This window comes from Silene latifolia, chromosome 3 (genome assembly GCF_048544455.1).
Source record: "Silene latifolia isolate original U9 population chromosome 3, ASM4854445v1, whole genome shotgun sequence".
In the NCBI taxonomy this organism is placed as follows: domain Eukaryota; kingdom Viridiplantae; phylum Streptophyta; class Magnoliopsida; order Caryophyllales; family Caryophyllaceae; genus Silene; species Silene latifolia.
The window spans coordinates 110,664,385-110,679,139 of NC_133528.1; the positions used below are offsets into that span (position 1 = coordinate 110,664,385).

The 14,755-nt window shown below is 38.0% G+C and overlaps 2 protein-coding genes across 2 annotated transcripts; both read right to left on the bottom strand.

Moving 5' to 3' along the window:
- Nucleotides 1–2,720: 2,720 nt before the first annotated feature.
- LOC141649487 (uncharacterized) lies at nt 2,721–5,549 on the bottom strand. Its single transcript, XM_074458177.1, has 5 exons — nt 5,049–5,549; nt 4,303–4,668; nt 3,906–4,049; nt 3,678–3,824; nt 2,721–3,335 (listed from the first exon to the last, which is right to left on the bottom strand). Exons 1-5 carry the CDS (start codon nt 5,547–5,549, stop codon nt 2,721–2,723), a joined length of 1,773 nt encoding a protein of 590 aa, XP_074314278.1.
- Nucleotides 5,550–5,579: 30 nt separating this feature from the next.
- On the bottom strand, nt 5,580–6,197 carry LOC141649489 (uncharacterized). The gene has a single exon (XM_074458178.1). The coding sequence runs from the start codon at nt 6,195–6,197 to the stop codon at nt 5,580–5,582; it is 618 nt and encodes a 205-aa protein (XP_074314279.1).
- Between the last annotated feature and the right edge of the window lie 8,558 nt (nt 6,198–14,755).

The window sequence follows — 14,755 nt, forward strand, 5'->3', positions numbered from 1 at the left end:
ACATGAGCCATTTTCTGCCTCATAGCCATGGCCCCGTCTTCAACTTCGTCCACCAACAACGATGACAACAGAGATCTCACAACTACTCAGCTAGCCAGCTTACTCACCGCTCTTGAGGTCACCCTAGACCGTGTCAAGACCCGTATAGACACCTTGGAAAACAAGGAAACCGGAAAACACAACACTCCGCCTTTGAATGAAACCGAGAAAAGGCTCAAGCTCTTGGAAGAACAACTCCTAGCCCGTGGTAACAACATCCACCTTTAGAACAATCAAAGATTCGAACCCGTTGGGGATCAACTACCCCACAACTTTACCTTGACTGATGTACCCAAGTTCAAGGGAGTGGATATAATACCCCTCATATTCTAAGGTTATGTGACCCTTGATGTGTGTCTCAGTACAAGGTAGACTATGAAAGACTAATAGAGAGCTTGCACAAATGTGTCATACTTGAAAATGTGATCACTTGTTTTAGGGGCATTTTCAAACGGTCATATCTAGCGTTTTGGAGATTATATGAAGTTGATTATACTTTGAGTTAAAAGCTTATTGTCTTAGCTTTCCTACATACGCGTGGTCACAAGCTTCATTCTGATAAGTAATGAAGAAATGGCAGCTGTTTAAATTTCGATGCGCAAAGCTGAACTCGCCGAGAACGTCACGCGCTAATTAATTTCCTAATTCCGCACTTTCTTCTTCTTCTTCTTCTTCTTCTTCTTCTTCTTCTTCTTCTTCTTCTTCTTCTTCTTATTATTATTATTATTATTATTATTATTATTATTATTATTATTATTATTATTATTATTATTATTATTATTATTACTACTACTACTATTCTTCTTCTTCTTCTTCTTCTTCTTCTTCTTCTTCTTCTGCTTCTTCTTCTTCTTCTTATTCTTATTCTTATTATTATTCTTATTATTATTATTATTATTATTATTATTATTATTATTATTATTATTATTATTACTATTATTATTATTACTAAACTCTAGATCCGTCCATTACCTAGTATAAATACTACCTTCTCTCATCACTTTTTGTTCTATTGTTCACAATTACTACACACAAATATTTAGAGAGATATAGTGAGATTGTGAGATAACTTTGCGAGATGACTTTGAGACGAATTTTTCATCTTGCCTTAGATCTAAAGATTGTGAAGGATTTGTGGAGGCGCCTTATTCATTTCTTATTGCTTTAATATTTGGAGATTTGCTAAAAGATAGGAAATTACTCAATCTTATGCTATTTTATTATTGGTGTAAGACAGATTATATGTTGAGTTAAATTGGTGATAAGATAAATAATATTGTCTTAAGACGATCTTTAATATTGCTTTGCCGAGTTTAATTGCTAGATAATCTGTCTTATGCCAAGTTCTTATTTTATGATAATTTAGTTCTGTTACCGTGACTGTTACTATTGTTGGCTATTGTTGGAGTTAGGATATTTTATTTGGCATGAGATGAGATGAGATGAGTATTATATAATCTAGGCACAGGGATGTGGAAGGGTCATGGACCTGAGGAAGGATTATGTGTCCGGACTGTGTGTCCTTAAGATCGTGTGTCTTGGTGTGAACTGTGTGTCTAGGAGTATCCAGACTGTGCGTCTGAGGTGGGACTGTGTGTCTAGAAGTGGTTGTATGCCGTTATGTGATGTGGACGGAATGGTGATTGTGGAATTTATTTGTATTATAGTATTATTGCAGGTTGCTTTATTCTTATTCATTGTTTAGTTATCCTACTCAACCTCGTGGTTGACTGTGTATTCGTGTACACCTGTGATGAACCAAATATTGGGTAGCAGATTGATTTTAGGTTAGCTGTGTGAAGTGCTGGATGCTTAAAGGGGGAGCTTGGGACGACATCATTACTTGAGTCTAGGGATCGCCTTTGATTATTCAGACACTATTTAGTTTAATTTCCGCTGCAGTTGTTCTAAACGTACATTGTATTATTTATTTCTTTATTTATCTCGTTGAAATTTTGTAATAAAACCTTTTTTTTTGGTGAAATGTGAGAAATATTATAAATCAAAAGAAGAATATACAAGAAAAGCCAAGTGTTCCAACTATGCATACAACCCTATCTCTTCAGCTAATTTCAGTCCTGCATTATATTACTAGATATACAGAACTACAAATCTATTGCAACACTCCATTTTTGCAGCCAGGTTTTATCTACCCTTGTGTAAGTTTTGCCCAGATGTCTCCTTATCTTCCTTCTGACATCCTCCTTGATTTTGTCAGCAACAGCACCAGGTTTCAGAAGCTGAAATTTAATTCTTGCATTATTCCTTTGGTTCCAAATGTAGTAGTAGTAGGCAGTCCAAATGAGATTGTGTACTGTCTGCTTAAGGCCTGCGCCTGCACTCCTGCTAGTCCTTGGATGAGAAAAGCTGACAAGTATCCTGAAGCCACACCATTGCTCAATCAGTCTTAAAATCTGCTTACTGTAATGACATTCAGCAAATAAGTGAGCCTAATTTTCAGTGTCACTGTCACATATGCTGCATCTATCATCAGTGCAACAGTTGTACTGATATAATCTCTCTTTAATCATCAGGCCATTATTCATTACCATCCAGCTGATCAGAGCATGCTTAGGATAATTCCATTTGCTCCAAACAACCTTGTGCCAGTCCTGCATAGCTTGTTTAGGTCTAAGCCACTCATAACCATTCCTAATAGAGTAACCCCTAGGATCAACAGTCTACTGGTTACCATCATAAGCTGATTTCATGATTTCTTTTACTCTGCAGACACATTTCCACACCAAGGAAGCATCTTGAGGAGGAGTATAGTGGTGCCAGTCCTTATTCTTGATATAGATTTGGTTAATCCAACGAATCCATAACCTATCAATCTTTGCCATAAATCCAATCCACCAGTTTTGCAACAGAGGCAATATTCCATATCTCAGCTTTTTTAATCCCCAAGCCACCCTCTTCTTTTGGGAGAATTTATCCCAAGCAATCAAGGGAGTTCTGTGGTAATCAGCACTGCTACCCCATAAGTAATTTCTGCATATGGCTTCCACTCTCCTTATCACACCCTTAGGGATTAAGAAGATGCTTGCCCAATATGAATATAAAGTATTCAACACTGAATTGATGAGCACAAGTCTACCAGCATATGAGAGCTTCTTTGCACCAAGACTTCTAATTATATTGACCATTTTTTCAGCCAAAATATTACATTCCTTCTTGGTAAGCCTGCCTAATTGTATAGGTACACCTAGATATCTGAATGGCATAGAGCCCTCCACAAAACCAGTAGCCTGCTGGAAATCTAGCTTTAATTCAGGTGACACCCCATTATAATAAACCTATGATTTGGAGGTGTTCATTGTGAGACCAGTAGCTTTGGAAAATAAAGAAAAAGCCCTAATCAAGAGCATTATAGAGCTAGCATTTCCTTTACAAAACATCAGTAGGTCATCTGCAAACATAAGATGGTTCAGCTTAGGGCCTTTGCATATGGGATGGTATTGGAAAGGCCATCTTTCAGTAGCATAGTTTATCATTCTTGTGAGGTAGTCCATACACAGAGTGAAGATGAGAGGGGAGATAGGATCTCCTTGTCTTAAACCTCTCTGTCCTTTGAAGTATCCAAAACTACTCCCATTCAAGCATAAGGAAAATGAGGTAGTCTTAACACATATCATCACTTTCTGAGTGAAGCTATCAAAGAACCCCAAAGCCATGAGAAGTTGTTCCACAAAATCCCACTCCACAGTGTCATAGGCCTTTTGCAGATCAATCTTGAATAGGCATCTAGGGGAGGCGGCGTTTCTATTATACAACTTCACAATGTCCTGACAAATGAGCACATTTTGAATGATAGATCTTACTTTTATGAATGCTCCTTGATTCTCACCCACAATATCTAGAAGTACCAAAGCAAGTCTGTTGCAAAGTAGTTTAGAGATAACTTTGTAAATAATGTTACAACGGGCAATGTGTCTAAAATGTTTCACTGAAGTGGATCTGTCACATTTAGGAATCAGAGTGATATTAGTTGCATTCAACTGGTTGAGAAGCTGGCCAGTTGTAAAAAATTCAGTTACTGCAGCACATATATCCTCTCCCACGACATCCAAGCTCTCTTTAAAGAATCAACTTGTGTACCCGTCTAGACCAGGAGATTTATCCACAGGGGTGGCAAAAAATATTTTTTTGATCTCTGCATTAGTGACCGGAGTATTCAGTAATGAGAGATGCTCCTGATTATAGCATTTCCCTGTATTAATAACATCTTGTCTAACTGCTTCCGTAGGCTTACTACTCCCCAACAGTTGCTGGTAAAGCCCCTTGAATACTCTGATTATCTTTACATAGTGTTCCATTCTGATCTTCAGTTTGAGTAATTTTATTAATTGAGCATTTCTTTTTAATAGCACCATGAAAATAGGCAGTATTACTATCCCCATGTTCCAACCACTGAGTTTTAGCCTTCTGCTTTAGGAAACTCTCTCTTGCCAAATTTAAATCCCTCAATTCAGCTGCCAATTTAATTTCCTCCCTAATAAAGCTCTCATTTTGAGGATCTGTCTCAAGCTGTAATTGAATAGCATTCAATTCCTTCTCAGCAATACAGGCATTATTCTCAATGTCAAAATAACACTCTTTATTGAGCTCTTTTAATTTAGACTTCGGATGCTTCAATTTTTTAACCACAATGAACATTTTTGACCATAAAAACTTCTTGCCACCCCTCCCGAACTATTTTAATAAAAGATGGAGCCTGAGTCCACATATTGAAAAATTTAAAGCTAGCTCTTCTGGTGGTTTGCAACATACTATTATGCACCACACATGGACTGTGATCAAATAGTCCAGCAGGGTAAAAATGAGCTACCATATCAGGGAATTGGTTGAGCCAATCCTGGTTAGCCATGAATCTATCTATTCTGCTTCCGTAGGCTTACTACTCCCCAGTTGCTGGTAAAGCCCCTTGAATACTCTGATTATCTTTACAGTGTTCCATTCGATCTTGATTTGAGTAATTTTATTAATTGAGCATCTCTTTTTAATAGCACCATGAAAATAGGCAGTATTACTATCCCCATGTTCCAACCATCGAGTTTTAGTATTCGCTTTAGGAAACTCTCTCTTGCCAAATTTAAATCCCTCAATTCAAATTTTGCCAATTTAATTTCCTCCCTAATAAAGCTCTCATTTTGAGGATCTGTCTCAAGCTGTAATTGAATAGCATTCAATTCCTTCTCAGCAATACAGGCATTATTCTCAATGTCAAAATAACACTCTTTATTGAGCTCTTTTAATTTAGACTTCAGATGCTTCAATTTTTTAACCACAATGAACATTTTTTGACCATAAAAAACTTCTTCCCACCCCTCCTGAACTATTTTAATAAAAGATGGAGCCTGAGTCCACATATTGAAAAATTTAAAGCTAGCTCTTCTGGTGGTTTGCAACATACTATTATGCACCACACATGGACTGTGATCAAATAGTCCAGCAGGGTAAAAATGAGCTACCATATCAGGGAATTGGTTGAGCCAATCCTGGTTAGCCATGAATCTATCTATTCTGCTTCCGTAGGCTTACTACTCCCCAACAGTTGCTGGTAAAGCCCCTTGAATACTCTGATTATCTTTACACAGTGTTCCATTCTGATCTTCAGTTTGAGTAATTTTATTAATTGAGCATCTCTTTTTAATAGCACCATGAAAATAGGCAGTATTACTATCCCCATGTTCCAACCACTGAGTTTTAGCCTTCTGCTTTAGAAAACTCTCTCTTGCCAAATTTAAATCCCTCAATTCAGCTGCCAATTTAATTTCCTCCCTAATAAAGCTCTCATTTCGAGGATCTGTGTCAAGCTGTAATTGAATATCATTCAATTCCTTCTCAGCAATACAGGCATTATTCTCAATGTCAAAATAACACTCTTTAGTGAGCTCTTTTAATTTAGACTTCAGATGCTTCAATTTTTTAACCACAATGAACATTTTTTGACCATAAAAAACTTCTTGCCACCCCTCCTGAACTATTTTAATAAAAGATGGAGCCTGAGTCCACATATTGAAAAATTTGAAGCTAGCTCTTCTGGTGGTTTGCAACATACTATTATGCACCACACATGGACTGTGATCAAATAGTCCAGCAGGGTAAAAATGAGCTACCATATCAGGGAATTGGTTGAGCCAATCCTGGTTAGCCATGAATCTATCTATTCTGCTTCCGTAGGCTTACTACTCCCCAACAGTTGCTGGTAAAGCCCCTTGAATACTCTGATTATCTTTACACAGTGTTCCATTCTGATCTTCAGTTTGAGTAATTTTATTAATTGAGCATCTCTTTTTAATAGCACCATGAAAATAGGCAGTATTACTATCCCCATGTTCCAACCACTGAGTTTTAGCCTTCTGCTTTAGGAAACTCTCTCTTGCCAAATTTAAATCCCTCAATTCAGCTGCCAATTTAATTTCCTCCCTAATAAAGCTCTCATTTTGAGGATCTGTCTCAAGCTGTAATTGAATAGCATTCAATTCCTTCTCAGCAATACAGGCATTATTCTCAATGTCAAAATAACACTCTTTATTGAGCTCTTTTAATTTAGACTTCAGATGCTTTAATTTTTTAACCACAATGAACATTTTTTTACCATAAAAAACTTCTTGCCACCCCTCCTGAACTATTTTAATAAAAGATGGAGCCTGAGTCCACATATTGAAAAATTTGAAGCTAGCTCTTCTGGTGGTTTGCAACATACTATTATGCACCACACATGGACTGTGATCAAATAGTCCAGCATGGTAAAAATGAGCTACCATATCAGGGAATTGGTTAGCCAATCCTGGTTAGCCATGAATCTGTCTATTCTGCTGTAAATCCTAGTCAGAGGTTCCTGTTTATTGTTCCAGGTGTAGTAAGCACCAGTGGTAGGGATATCAATCATGCCACAATTATCAATGCACTCAATAAACTCATCCATATCAGACTGTTTAGTATTGCCACCCAATCTCTCTGCAGGATTAATTACAGTATTAAAATCACCTGCTAGTGCCCAAGGTCCTATGCACAGAGTCCCAATCAACTCCAGTTCCTTCCATAAGTCCCTTCTGTCAACTCCCTCATTAATAGCATATATCACAGTTAGGAAAAATTGATGTTGAGTCACTCTGGATGTTACCCTAGTGTGGATGAATTGAGCATCATATTGCAGAACCAAGACATCAAACATACTAGGTTTCCAAAGAACCCACACCCTACATCCTCTATGAGCCTGAGAATTAGTTGTAACACTCCAGCCTTCAAGCATAGTGGAGGAAATATTACTCACATTTTCACCATTAACTTTTGTTTTAACAAGACCAAATAAACCAATATCTTTATTGTGTAAAAATCATTTGACATTATTCTGTTTATTTACACTATTCAGACCTCTAACATTTCAGAATCCAATGTTATTCATTTAAACCAGGGGAATGAGGGTGACTATTTGAAACAATACCAGCATTAGGAGACAGTGGACTTGCAGTGTTACAGTGGCATCCTTGAATGACCTTTTAGGAGTTACACAGGCACTACTGATAGACTTCACAGGAGTACTGAGGGTGTTCTGCAATACAGTAGATGTCCTTGGGGTTTGAGTTACCAGTATGGGGTCAACTGGTGCCTTCACAACAGGCTTCCAAACCTTCTGAACAATTTGTTTCTTACTGATATGTTGTGTCCCTGTTCTACAAGTGGCTTGCTCATGTCCAATCCCCTTACATTTTGAATAAATAGTAGGTTTCCATTCAAATTCAACATACAATGAAACTATCTGTCCACGTTCATCTAAAAATTTAATTTTCCCGGGAAATTGTTGTCCCACAGTGACCTCAATCATGACTCTGGCAAATCCCAGACGTGTCTTGTCTATTGTGACTTGGTCAGCACGTTGGAATTTTCCCACCGGACCAGCAATAGTAGGAAGGCATCTACCCCAGTATTTTAAAGACAAAGCATGAATTCGTACCCAGGTAGGAACATTCGTAACATCTGCTTTTGTAAGCTCCACATTTGCATCCCAAGGACGAACAATGAGAGGTTTATTATCGAATATAAAATGTCCTGCTTGTAGCACTGCCTCTCTATCCTTAATATCCTTGAATATTACTAGGAAGATTCCATTTGGCATGAAAGATATTTTGTCCACATTATGTTTGCTCCAGATACGGTTTATGAAGCCATTCAGGACTTCCCATGGAGGGTTAGCTCCCAATACAAAACAATATACTGCGTTATTCCAATACTCTACCTCCTCCTTTATGTCATCCTCTGTGAACTGAATAAAATTCTTTGTAGTTTCATCATCTGCATCAGTAACTTTCGTTTTCTTCCCTCTTTTGGTAATCCAAGCAGGGTTACCCTCAGCAGGTTCATCCTCAAGAGCATCAAAAGCCAATCCAGGAACACCTGTGACTTCCTGCATGGCCTTTGTTTTCATTACGTCCTCTTCTGAAGGACCTTTCTTAGATGGCTCCTTTCTCTTCTCAGCACTCTTTTTCGTACTCTTTGCCATGGTAAGTCTACTAGATCTCTTATTCTTTGTCTTGCTTGATGAATTTCTAGCCATGGAAAAGGATCAAACGAAGGAAAAGAGGTGTTGTAGAGTCGCCTAGCCAGGGTTTTCTCTATGGCACAAGAATGATAGATTCTTCTCATTTATTCTTTTGTTTTTTCATGTATTTGTAATAAAACCTTTTGAGGCACTTTAATTTACATCTTATTAAAGTACTTAGTAATTGTCTGTGTTTATACTTACTACCTCAGGCAACTGAGATGGTAACACCTTTATTTACTTGAGAATGTCTTGCTAAAGGCTCTTAAATAAATGAAGGTATTACAAAATGGTATCAAAGCTAACGTTCCTAAGGTCAAAACAAATGAATTTAATGAACTTAGGATGAGTCTAATAAAATGGACCTGGGGTAGAAACTGTTTAGGAGCCCTTTTCTTAGGTTAGGTAGACGTCCTTCATCTGACCCTTTTTAGTTTTGAGCCGGTCACCTCGAGAAAGGTTAAGAGAGTAGGTAATTAGCGTGGATGCTTTGTCTTAAGGGTCTAATTGTGTTTTGAAGTTGCGAAAGGTACTAACTTTATTTGCAGGATGAGAACAAAAAGGTAAGAAATTTTGAGACGAATAAAAGGGAGGAGGAATGTGGCCTATGAGATTGTAATTATAGTGGATTGAAATTGTTTTGAGTATGTTTTAATTTTGTGGCATAATTACCCATGAAAATTTTCTTGGCAAATCATGAATGGCATAAATTGGAAAAATATGCATTGTTTGAATTATTGAATCTTTATATGAAATTGGTTGTATATACGGGAATTATATGCCTAGTGATATACTGAACGTGTTACCCTGAACCATGTATGAAATTATGATAAAAACGTCTTAGAGTTTATATCTTAACTACAAGAAATTAGTAGCATAATGAGTGATGGAAAGAGAGCCACGTGGACCACGAATGGTGGGACAAAAAAAATCATGGCAATTTAAGAGGGAATTGTTGCAATATAGTACAATTGTGGCAAATTACAAAGAATTTGTGGTAAAATAATTATATTTGTAGAAGATGAATAATTATTTTATCTTTAGTGAGCATGCAGATACCTTAGGCTTGGATAATTTTGTTGTGATTAAGAATAATGGTGAGATACTTTCAGGGGAGTCAGTGAGTTGTGAGAAAGTGTATAAAGGTGTGACTATTTTAATTGGGAAAGTTTTATTTTTCCACGTATTTGATTGAATATTTTTTGGGTGTTTTAAAATTGATCTTGGGATAGATTGGTTGGGAAAGAAAAGAGGATTTAATGGCTGCTATCGAAATAAAGAGTCTTTGAGAGGACTTAAGAGAATAAATGTGTGTTACAAGGAAATTGTAGTGAAATACTTAATTAATTTTATGGATCATATAAGTAAGATATATAGTCTGAGGTGATTGGGAAGCATTGGAGTATGAAGGCAGTGAGATTGTGTCGTGGTGCGATAAAAAGGTAAGCCATGCGATGTAATGAGTGATATTGACATGAAATTTCAGGATGTATTAGCATAGTATTTGGTCAATTAGTAAGGTGAATACAGTGAATATAAGGGTAAAGAATTTAAATAATGCGTAAACGGAACGGAAGACTTAATTATGAATTCAAGTGAGGCGAGAGATCCGAATGCACAAGGTGCAACCTTACCAAATCGTGCCACTTGAAACATTTTTGCGAATCGGGAGGCTTTTTTTGTTTGTTTTGTGTTTTTCTCTTGTGCAAGAATAAAAGGGATATTTGTATCGATATCTTATGAAGAGATCGAACCAATGGGATATTTTCTATCGTTAGACCTATAATGATAACAATGGGGGAATTACTCGAAAACGCATCAAGTAATCCAACTCAAACTTTAGAGCACGTCCTTAACTTAAGGCAAGACTCGAACTCGTAGATCTTTAAAAAGATTGAAACAACAAGTTTCTCTCTCTATAAGGGGTTTTTCTTAAACTTTTGATGATTACAAATGAGAGAGGCTTGGTCCTTATCTAGGACAAAATGCCTTGGCCTCCAAGAATGCATTTAATGCGGTTTTGTGAGTTCTAGGATGATTGAAGCATAGAACTCACAAACTAGACCAAATTTTCAACTCTTATTCAAACTAGTTGAAAAATACTAAAAACTAAGTTGGAATTCCTCTCCCCTTTTCTTGATGCCGCCACCCCCTTGCTCCACACGGTTTCACCTTTTCCCACGAGTCTCGGGTCTTGATTGCAAATATTTTCTTTTCTTTAATTGAGCCCATCCAATTTTGTGTATAAATATTGTATTACTTGGGCCTGGTTGCACTTGGTCTTCTAAATTGAGCACAACCTCTTCTATGGGGTCGATATTCAAGCTCAAGGACTTCACACGGCTGCTCCACCTGTGGCTGTTGCTCCATCCATCCTCGTTTTGCGTGCTTGCTTCAACTTGTCGCTCCGTAATTTATTAGTCAATGTATTTTATTCCGGGATTATTTTAATTTAATTTTATCCGTGATTCCCGTCAGTTTTATTAAAATTTTTACCCCCCCTTTCCACGCATCAACACTCCCCTCTTCAAGAAGAATCGACCCGATTCTTGGAAATATTTGATGCCACCGAGATCAAAAACAAATCTTGAAGTTAGATTCAACTTGATTAAGCACATGAAGCTATTTGCGCACACCGTTGATCTCTTCTTCAACTCATCATCTTCAATATAGTCTTCATGTTTATCCATCTCTATTGATTTGAATTTGTAATGAGTATTGTAAATTAAAACCATTTGGTGCCATCTGTGCTTGTGCCTTACTTTCTTGTGATTTCCTCCCCGCCACCTTCCATGCACAATTCTACCAAAATCCGAATAATAGTTGCTCGAAATAACAAGATCATCATGAGCTTCCATGAAAATTGACTTCAATAAAAAATTAGAGTTCCCACCATGTAGCTTCTCATCAATGTATTTATCAATTGGTGATTGATACGGTTCTTTAACTTGAGAATCGAAATTAATGTGATTGCCTCCTGGTAGGACCTCCACCCATTTGGCATGTCTCGGATTCAACTTATGCTGCCTGTTAATGTACTTCAACGTTTCATGATCCGAATGTACTATGAAGTGATTCGGACGGAGATAATGACTCCAATGATTAAGAGCTCTCGCGATCGCATAGAATTCTTTGTCGTACGTAGAGTAGTTGAGTCTAGCACAACCCAGCTTCTCGGAAAAGTATGCGATGGGTCTCTTTCCTTGTACCAACACGACACCAATTCCAACACCGCTTGTGTCACACCCCACCTCAAATGGTTGGGTAAAATCTGGAAGGGCCAACAACGGTGCCTCACAAAACTTTTGAATTATCGTCTCGAAGGCCCTTTGAGCGGCCGCGGTCCATACGAATGCTCCATTCTTTAAACACTCGGTGATAGGACTAGTGATGGTACTAAAGTCCTGTATGAACCTTTGATAGAATGATGCGAGTGCATGAAATGATCGGACCTCCGTGATGGTCTTAGGAGTAGGCCATGACTTGATTGCTTCAATTTTAGATTGATCGACTGAAACTCCGTCTTTAGAAACCCTGTAGCCAAGATAGATAACGCTCTCGACCAAGAACGAAAACTTCTCCTTTTTGCCATAGAGTTGTTGTTCTCGAAGCGTATTGAACACCTCGCGAAGGTGTTTGAAATGATCATACTTGCTCCGGCTGTAGATCAAAATGTCATCCAAGTAGACGACCACGAATTTGCCTAAGAAAGGCTTGAGTATCTCGTTCATAAGTCGCATAAAGGTACTTGGAGCATTAGTTAAACCGAATGGCATAACCGTCCACTCGTATAAACCATGCTTGGTCTTAAACACGGTTTTCCATTTGTCGCCTTTTCTCATCCGAATTTGGTGATAAACACTCCTTAAATCGACTTTAGAGAAGATTTTGAGATCCATGTAACTCATCACGCATGTCGTCAAGTCTTGGGATTGGAAATCGATACTTGATAGTTATGTTGTTCACGGCTCGACTGTCAATGCACATTCGCCACGTTCCATCCTTCTTTGGAATAAGTAGCATAGAGACGGCACATGGACTTATGCTCTCGCCCACATAGCCTCTTTCCATCAACTCCTCGATTTGTCGTTGCAATTCCTTTGTCTCCATTGGATTGCATCTATAGGCGGCTTTGCTTGGTAAGGGAGCTCTGGGTAGGAGATCGATTTGGTGTTCAATCCCTCGAATAGGTGGTAAACCAGCGGGTAGTTCCTCGGGGAAAACATCCTTGAATACCTCATTCAAGATTGGCACAAGATTAAGATTATCTTGATTTGCATTGTCATAACTTGTATCATCACTTTCTTCTATGTGAGTTTCATCATAAACTTCTTCAAATTATTCATCAAAAACAATTGGTAGATTTAGATCAAATAAAGAAGTACCTTTTGTATGAGGTTCATCCTCAAAACAAAATAAGTCATCTTCAATCACATCTTTAATTTGATCATCATCACTCAATGGCTCTATTATGATAATCTCGTCCTTTTGTCCTTCTTCGAGATTGAACACATCACCCAATCGTTCCTCCTCATCAAACAACTCATCCCGACAAGCAACAATGTGTCTCAAGGTATTCAATCGTTTATTTGGACAAGTGATTTGATAGTGCCCATACCCCGGACACTTTAAACATCGTACTTTGGAGAGACTTGTTTCCTCAGAATCGGGCGTTCTTGCCTTGGAACTAGGGGTGGCAGCCGACTTGGGTTCGCCAACACTACTCGTCGGACTCCCTTGGTTGAGATTGGCGATCTTACGATAAGTCGTAAGCGTATAAGTTGCTGGAACATATTTCTTGCGCAATTTGCGTTTAAGAGAATCCCAAGATGATAATTTCTCTTTTCCAGCGCCAGCACGCCTTGCTTTCAAACTGTCGTACCATAGTGAAGCCCCTTTACTAAGTCTTCGAATAGCGTACTTTCAGCATTTCGCGTCATCCAGACTTTTGAAATCAAACATTCGTTCGATTTGTCTCTCCCAATTGAGATAAGCCTTGGGATCCGTGCCTCCTATGAAATCGAGTAATTCACTTACTTTGAACTCGTCAATGATTCGTTCTCGTCTAGGCTGCCATTTGGAATCGGGTTCTTGCAAATTCTTCAAAGCCATTTGAAGACTCTTAAGAAAATTGGGATCGTCGTAGTTCATGTTGACAATTTTTTTTTATTTTTTTTATGAACAGTACCGTGAACAGTACCGGCGTGAACAATGATTTCTTTTTTTTTTTTTTTTGTTCAATCCGTGCCTTTAAGAACCAATCGATTAAACCTCAAACAACCTCGTTGAGTTTAACCTTTGAATACCAATCGCAATTGGATATTCAACTACTAATTGATTTGGACTTTCTCAGGACCGTCTTGATTTTTCACGTGGGTGATCAAGACCCGAAGCTCTCATACCACTTGATGCGTAAACGGAGCGGAAGACTTAATTGTGAATTCAAGTCAGGTGAGAGATCTGAATGTACTAGGTGCAACCTGTCCAAATCGTGCCACTTGAAACGTTTTTGCGAAGCGGAAGGCTTTTTTTGTTTGTTTTGTGTTTTTCTCTTGTGCAAGAATAAAATGGATATTTGTTTTGATATCTTATGAAGAGATCGAACCAGTAGGATATTTGAAATCGTTAGACCTATAACGATAACAATGGGGGAATTACTCGAAAACGCGTCAAGTAATCCAACTCAAACTTTGGAGCACGTCCTTAGTTTAAGGCAAGACTCGAACTCGTCGATCTTTAAAAAGATTGAAACAACAAGTTTCTCTCTCGAGAAAGGGTTTTTTCTTAAACTTTTGATGATTACAAATGAGGGAGGCTTGGTCCTTATATAGGACAAATTGCCTTGTCCTCCAAGAATGCATTTAATGCGGTTTTGTGAGTTCTAGGATGATTGAAGCATAGAACTCACAAACTAGATCAAATTTTCAACCCTTATTCAAACTAGTTGAAAAATACTAAAAAATAAGTTGGAATTCCTCTCCCCTTTTCTTGATGCCACCACCCCCTTGCTCCACACGGTTTCACCTTTTCCCACGGGTCTCGGGTCTTGATTGCAAATATTTCCTTTTCTTTAATTGAACCCATCCAATTTTGTGTATAAATAATGTATTACTTGGGCCTGGTTGCACTTGGTCTTCTAAATTGAGCATACTTCTATGGGGTCTATGGGGT